Source organism: Trichomycterus rosablanca, chromosome 7 (genome assembly GCF_030014385.1).
Source record: "Trichomycterus rosablanca isolate fTriRos1 chromosome 7, fTriRos1.hap1, whole genome shotgun sequence".
NCBI classification, from domain to species: Eukaryota; Metazoa; Chordata; class Actinopteri; order Siluriformes; family Trichomycteridae; genus Trichomycterus; species Trichomycterus rosablanca.
In genome coordinates, this window is record NC_085994.1 from 42,120,843 (window position 1) to 42,128,342 (window position 7,500).

Below are 7,500 nucleotides of genomic sequence, written 5' to 3' on the forward strand. Positions count from 1 at the left end.
GTTCTTGTGGTTCTGATCCCGTGTGTGTTCCGTGTTCCTGTGGTTCTGATCCCGTGTGTGTTCCGTGTTCTTGTGGTTCTGATCCCGTGTGTGTTCCGTGTTCCTGTGGTTCTGATCCCGTGTGTGTTCCGTGTTCTTGTGGTTCTGATCCCGTGTGTGTTTTGTGTTCTTGTGGTTCTGATCCCGTGTGTGTTCCGTGTTCCTGTGGTTCTGATCCCGTGTGTGTTCCGTGTTCCTGTGGTTCTGATCCCGTGTGTGTTCCGTGTTCCTGTGGTTCTGATCCCGTGTGTGTTCCGTGTTCTTGTGGTTCTGATCCCGTGTGTGTTTTGTGTTCTTGTGGTTCTGATCCCGTGTGTGTTCCGTGTTCCTGTGGTTCTGATCCCGTGTGTGTTCAGTGTTCCTGTGGTTCTGATCCCGTGTGTGTTCCGTGTTCTTGTGGTTCTGATCCCGTGTGTGTTCCGTGTTCCTGTGGTTCTGATCCCGTGTGTGTTCCGTGTTCTTGTGGTTCTGATCCCGTGTGTGTTCCGTGTTCCTGTGGTTCTGATCCCGTGTGTGTTCCGTGTTCTTGTGGTTCTGATCCCGTGTGTGTTCCGTGTTCCTGTGGTTCTGATCCCGTGTGTGTTCAGTGTTCCTGTGGTTCTGATCCCGTGTGTGTTCCGTGTTCCTGTGGTTCTGATCCCGTGTGTGTTCCGTGTTCTTGTGGTTCTGATCCCGTGTGTGTTCCGTGTTCCTGTGGTTCTGATCCCGTGTGTGTTCAGTGTTCCTGTGGTTCTGATCCCGTGTGTGTTCAGTGTTCCTGTGGTTCTGATCCCGTGTGTGTTCCGTGTTCCTGTGGTTCTGATCCCGTGTGTGTTCCGTGTTCTTGTGGTTCTGATCCCGTGTGTGTTCCGTGTTCCTGTGGTTCTGATCCCGTGTGTGTTCAGTGTTCCTGTGGTTCTGATCCCGTGTGTGTTCAGTGTTCCTGTGGTTCTGATCCCGTGTGTGTTCAGTGTTCCTGTGGTTCTGATCCCGTGTGTGTTCCGTGTTCCTGTGGTTCTGATCCCGTGTGTGTTCCGTGTTCCTGTGGTTCTGATCCCGTGTGTGTTCCGTGTTCCTGTGGTTCTGATCCCGTGTGTGTTCAGTGTTCCTGTGGTTCTGATCCCGTGTGTGTTCAGTGTTCCTGTGGTTCTGATCCCGTGTGTGTTCCGTGTTCCTGTGGTTCTGATCCCGTGTGTGTTCCGTGTTCTTGTGGTTCTGATCCCGTGTGTGTTCAGTGTTCCTGTGGTTCTGATCCCGTGTGTGTTCCGTGTTCCTGTGGTTCTGATCCCGTGTGTGTTCCGTGTTCTTGTGGTTCTGATCCCGTGTGTGTTCCGTGTTCCTGTGGTTCTGATCCCGTGTGTGTTCAGTGTTCCTGTGGTTCTGATCCCGTGTGTGTTCAGTGTTCCTGTGGTTCTGATCCCGTGTGTGTTCCGTGTTCCTGTGGTTCTGATCCCGTGTGTGTTCCGTGTTCCTGTGGTTCTGATCCCGTGTGTGTTCCGTGTTCTTGTGGTTCTGATCCCGTGTGTGTTCCGTGTTCCTGTGGTTCTGATCCCGTGTGTGTTCAGTGTTCCTGTGGTTCTGATCCCGTGTGTGTTCAGTGTTCCTGTGGTTCTGATCCCGTGTGTGTTCAGTGTTCCTGTGGTTCTGATCCCGTGTGTGTTCCGTGTTCTTGTGGTTCTGATCCCGTGTGTGTTCCGTGTTCCTGTGGTTCTGATCCCGTGTGTGTTCCGTGTTCTTGTGGTTCTGATCCCGTGTGTGTTCAGTGTTCCTGTGGTTCTGATCCCGTGTGTGTTCCGTGTTCCTGTGGTTCTGATCCCGTGTGTGTTCCGTGTTCTTGTGGTTCTGATCCCGTGTGTGTTTTGTGTTCTTGTGGTTCTGATCCCGTGTGTGTTCCGTGTTCCTGTGGTTCTGATCCCGTGTGTGTTCCGTGTTCCTGTGGTTCTGATCCCGTGTGTGTTCCGTGTTCCTGTGGTTCTGATCCCGTGTGTGTTCCGTGTTCTTGTGGTTCTGATCCCGTGTGTGTTTTGTGTTCTTGTGGTTCTGATCCCGTGTGTGTTCCGTGTTCCTGTGGTTCTGATCTCGTGTGTGTTTTGTGTTCTTGTGGTTCTGATCCCGTGTGTGTTCCGTGTTCCTGTGGTTCTGATCCCGTGTGTGTTCCGTGTTCTTGTGGTTCTGATCCCGTGTGTGTTCCGTGTTCCAGACGTTCCCCCAGTCGAACGTCTCTCGGCTCTGTCCGGGGTCTCAGTGCACGTTTGCCTTTTACGGCGGTGAGACGACGTTCCATCGCTACCTGGGCGTCCTCCAGCTGTGTAACCTGCTCGTCGTCCTTTGGCTCATCAACTTCATCCTGGCGCTGGGTCAGTGCTCGCTCGCTGGGGCCTTCGCCTCCTACTACTGGGCTCTGAGGAAACCCCACGATATCCCAGCATTCCCTCTGGCTGCGGCGTTCAGCCGGACCCTCAGGTTACGTTTCAGTTTATTGTTTCTGTGTGGAGAATTTATTCAAGAATTAATTATAATAATAATAATAATAATAAAAGTGCTGCTAACTGATGCTGTAGAACATTTGTGTTCCTCTGGTTCTTCTGGTTTTTCTGGTTCAGGTTCTGATCGGGTGTGTTGATGAACACCTGGCTTTCTGTTTCAGGTATCACAGCGGTTCTCTGGCGTTTGGAGCTCTGATCCTCTCCATCGTTCAGTTCACCCGGATCCTGCTGGAGTACCTGGATCACAAACTCAAAGGTGAGTGACCACACCCGCTCATAACTCCGCCTCCTCACATGATCACTCAGGGTTTTAGTAGGTTTGTGTTCCAGCACTGGGGTCTGTACTGGGTGGACTGGTCTGTGCTCTGATTGGCTGTGCTCTTTCAGGTACCCATAATGCCCTGGTACGTTTCCTGCTGTGCTGTCTGAAGTGCTGCTTGTGGTGCTTGGAACGTTTCATCAGGTTCATGAACAGGAACGCCTACATCATGGTGAGATCCACCGAGGTTCTGATGATCAGTCTGATGAGACCTGAGCTGAGTTACTGATCTGATCTGATTGATTGATCATTACCTCAGGATCTGATCAGATACTCATTCATTCATATTCTTGTATTATTTTATGTGATCGGTGTGATCGGATTTCAGATAGCGATATACGGCAAGAACTTCTGCACCTCAGCGAGAGACGCCTTCCTACTGCTCATGAGAAACGTGGTGAGGTGAGAACGTCCACATCTCTACATTATTATTATTATTATTATTATTAATATGATTGTTTTCAATATAATGTCATTATTTAATTTTAGTAATAAAACCATTGTTACTGTTATTACTATTATTTTTTTATTTTATTTTATTATTCTTTGGATTAATAGTAATTTAAATATGATTAATCTGTGTTCTGTATGATGTTTATGAACTTGTTCTTGTTTCTGATTGGTCGACGGTGACGTTGTGAGTTTGATGTTTATTGGTTGACAGGGTGGCCGTGCTGGACAAGGTCACTGATTTCCTGCTGTTTTTGGGGAAGTTCCTGATCTCAGGAAGTGTCGGTGTGTCTTTATAATTCAATCTTCATCAATATCATTCATCATATCATGCTGTGAAAAAGTATTCACACCTCACTGAACTGGTCATGTTGGTGTGTTTCAGGTGCTCTAGCGTTCTATATCTTCACCCGTCAGATCCCAGTGATCCAGGAGAAGGTCCCATCCCTGAATTATTACTGGGTTCCTGTGCTGGTGAGATCTGATCTTCTCAGCTGTAGCTGGACAGTGATGGACGCCTCCGGACGTGGACGTTTTATTAAAATCTGTGCTTCTGGTTACAGGTGGTGATTTTTGGCTCGTACCAGGTGGCTCAGGCGTTCTTTAACGTGTTCTCCGTGTGTGTGGACACGCTCTTCTTCTGCTTCTGTGAGTAGCAGCATCACACCAGACCGTCAGAACCTCTAACAACCAAATAAAACCAGTTCAGTGTGGAGACCAGCGGCAGCTATCTACACAACCTCAGAGCCACGGTCCACTAGGTGGCCTCACTGAGCTCCCAGAGTTCCTCAGGATGATGATACAGATGTTAAAAACATGTGGAGATCTGCTGCAGCGCCTTTCTAATAAAACCATACAGTAAATTCAGGACGTATACATCCCCTCAGATTTATACCTCATTGTGTCGTGGGTTTGATGTTGAATTGATATAATTATAAATTTTTACCATCAATCAAAGTAAAAACATCAAACACTGAAACATCTCATTCACAAAAGTATTCACACCCCTTATATTCAACACTCTTCAACAACGCTGCAGGTTTCTTTAGCACATCTTTGTAAGCTCTGTGTGTGTGTGTGTGTGTGTGTGTGTGTGTGTGTGTCTCAGTGGTGGATCTGGAGCAGAACGACGGCTCAGCAGCTCGACCGTACTACATGAGCAGCACGCTGAAGTCCATCCTCAACAAGAAGAACCAGGAAGGAACCGAGAAGAAGAAGAGGAGACGGTGCATCTGAGAGCAGGAGGATCCTCACCTCAAATCTATCAGACAAATCCAGTCTGATTTCATCTGAACAAATCAGCACCACCGACCAATCATCTTCATTCTTACTGTAACGGCACCAAACATGATGAGAATAAGTCATTTCATTTCAGAGTGGGTTTAATGGTTTTGATGGTTTTAATGGTTTTAATGGCTTGTTGTTGTTACTTTGGTTCCTTTTAATTTACTGTGGCCCTTCCCTAATATCTTTGTCTGGACCATTAGTCCATCCCTCACTGCATCTGAATAACACTCCACACAAACGTTGAGGATCTGATGATCTTCTGATGTTCCTCAGTGGTTCCTCTGCAGTGTTTAGTTTTTTGATTCAGGGATGAATTATTTTTTATCTCCTCGTTTGTGTTTTTATTTTAAGGTTTTTTGTATTTTTGGTTGATATTTTTTATCTGATTATTTTATCTAAGCTGCTTCTTTATTGTCATGATGTTTTTTATATAAACGTTTTTATAAGCCGCGTCGGACGACTTTACAGAATCCAAATAAAAATAAAAAGCTTTAATATTCAAAACTTCTTTATATTTTAATACCTACAGGATTTTATACTGTAAATAAATAAAACCAGTTTTAAATAAATTCTGATCTTGTATTTTATGTTCAACCTCACAGCCAAAAATATCTGGACACCCTGATTACTGTGTGTAACAAATCAATTATAGGAAATAAATTACAGACTTCCAACTTTGTGGCAACAATTTGGGGAAGGCCATTTCATTTTTTTAGGTTTCACATGTGACCCTAATGTGGATCTCTGTGAATCATGTGGATCTCTGTAAGTGGGATCCATTTATAATCCGGGTTCCTCGAGTCTCTCCAGCATCTGCCTGTTCATTCAGGGTTCAAACCCAGATCTGTGAATGCTGCTTTCTGATATTCTTCTGATCATTTCTATTGTTAAAACTCTGTTCATTAATAATCTGTTCATTGCAATACATTTTCCTCAACCACTTTATCCTGGTCAGGGTTGCGGTGCGTCCAGTTCCACCAGGACACAAAGCAGGAACACCCTGAACAGGGCGTCGGTTTATCACTGGGCTTCAGAAAAGATTGTTAGAGAACAGAAATCTGAACTGAATTGTACTTCTCTCTTGTTCCCAGTGTTTTGGGGTGGCTTTGAACCCACCACGACCCTGACCTGGACGAAGCTGTTAATCGAATATCGATCGTTGCTCCTTTAAATGCTGTGAGTGGCGCAGCGCGGTCACGTGACTCTCCATGGTAACCAAACATCGCTTCAGATCAGTGCGGGAGCGAGCACACACACACACACGGGAGCGCGCGTCTCTGTACCTGTATAAAGGTGTGTGTTTAAGGTCCGGGTGTAAATTTGGGGTGTTTTTGAGGGAATCGAGCAGGATCAAGAGGAGGAAACAGTTTTATTAAACATCATGAACCATCAGAACCCGGGGTGAGTACTGACCCCTCACCTCTCACCCCTCAATCATCATCACATCTATCAGCTTTATTTCATCTACACTACAGGTACAGATGTGTACAGGTGTGTTTTATACTGTAGTGTAGATTATACTGTTGTGTGTATGTGTGTGTGTGTGTAGAGTAGACCGATCACTGCATGGTTCAGTTCCTGTTACTCTGGAGATACACAAACACACCATCATCACCATCGAACCATCACATTCACCCTCACACACCATCATCACCCTCTCATCATCATCACCATCAAACCCTCACATTCACCCTCACACACTCTCTAACACTAATCTTACCATCATCTAACACTCACCTTCTCACACACTTACACAAAACCATCACCCTCTCACACTAACACTTACCCTCTCATCATCATCCCCACTGAACCATCACATTCACCACCTCACCACATCACCCTCTCAGTGACTGCAGGTCTGGTTCACCTTTGATGAGTTCAGAGTTCATGATTCCACCATTAGAGAGAAACTGGGACAGTATTGATGGGAGAGAAACGCTGAACCTTCTCTCACATGAACCAAAAACAGCTTAATGAGTTAAAAGTGGATTTGTAAAGATGTGTGTCATGGTACTTCTGGTATAACCCAGTGCTCCACACTCAGAACCTCGGTCCAGCAGTCAGACAGGTTGGTAGTACTGTTGAAGGGGGGCGCTCTGCTGCTTCAGGACCCGGACGTCTGGCCATGGTAAAAAAACATGAATTCTGCTCTCTGCTACAAAATCCTGAAGCACAACTGAGCCCTAAATAATTCCAGACTTCATAAATCCAGAACCCTCGTGGTTTGGTGGTAGAACCTTAAACGAACAGTTCTGGGTCTGAAGTTGGAGTGGAGAGAAACGTAGGAATGATTGTTGGTGGTGAAGACGAGAATAACGAACCTGAATTATTTACCAACTGTTTGTTAGTTTCTTAGTGAAATTTACGATTTGTCATCAATAATAAATCCCCACCACCACCACTGCCCCCCCCCCCCCCCCCCTTCCCCAACCCCCCCCCCATATGAGTCCTCTGACGTTCCTCTCCAGCAGCACTGAGACCATAATGCCGAGGGTTCACCAGGGTTAAGTGTTCCATCCATCCGGCAGTAACGAGACACCAGTAATGAATCCACCTGACCTGATATTCACTGCAGCTCCTCCACACAAAGCCCCACACGCCCCACCCACACACACACACACACACACACACACACACATATACACACACACACACTCACACACCCCACCCAAATCAGACCGGGACCAGAACACACACACACACACACACACAAGAGGAAGTTCACCTGCCCCAGGTCCTGAGGACTCACCTGGTTCATCACCTGTACAGGATTATTGATGCCTGACAGAAACGCCGCCGGGTTCCTGTTCACTCTCAGTGCATCTGCAGGACTTTTCCAATTTCATAGCGTCAGGCTAATAAAGCTAACTATTTTCATTTTGCACCCCATCCTGATCAGGGTCCCACTGGGTCCAGTGTTGGTTTTACAGAGAGTGATTA

General features: G+C 46.5%; 2 protein-coding genes across 2 annotated transcripts in view; both read left to right on the forward strand.

Annotated features, from left to right (window-relative positions):
- Positions 1 to 5,129, forward strand: part of slc44a5b (solute carrier family 44 member 5b) — a 19,781-nt gene extending 14,652 nt beyond the window's left edge. Inside the window, exons 15-22 of the mRNA XM_062999609.1 lie at positions 2,219 to 2,481; positions 2,666 to 2,760; positions 2,892 to 2,995; positions 3,152 to 3,225; positions 3,488 to 3,558; positions 3,659 to 3,747; positions 3,837 to 3,921; positions 4,382 to 5,129. Coding sequence (XP_062855679.1) covers positions 2,219 to 2,481; positions 2,666 to 2,760; positions 2,892 to 2,995; positions 3,152 to 3,225; positions 3,488 to 3,558; positions 3,659 to 3,747; positions 3,837 to 3,921; positions 4,382 to 4,509 — 909 coding nt within the window. The 3' untranslated portion in view covers positions 4,510 to 5,129. The remainder of the gene's footprint in view (positions 1 to 2,218; positions 2,482 to 2,665; positions 2,761 to 2,891; positions 2,996 to 3,151; positions 3,226 to 3,487; positions 3,559 to 3,658; positions 3,748 to 3,836; positions 3,922 to 4,381) is intronic.
- Positions 5,130 to 7,329: 2,200 nt separating this feature from the next.
- erich3 (glutamate-rich 3) overlaps positions 7,330 to 7,500 on the forward strand; it is a 13,281-nt gene continuing 13,110 nt past the window's right edge. Inside the window, exon 1 of the mRNA XM_062998216.1 lies at positions 7,330 to 7,500. This exon is cut by the window's right edge and continues 212 nt beyond it. The gene's annotated coding sequence lies outside the window, so the exon portion shown is untranslated.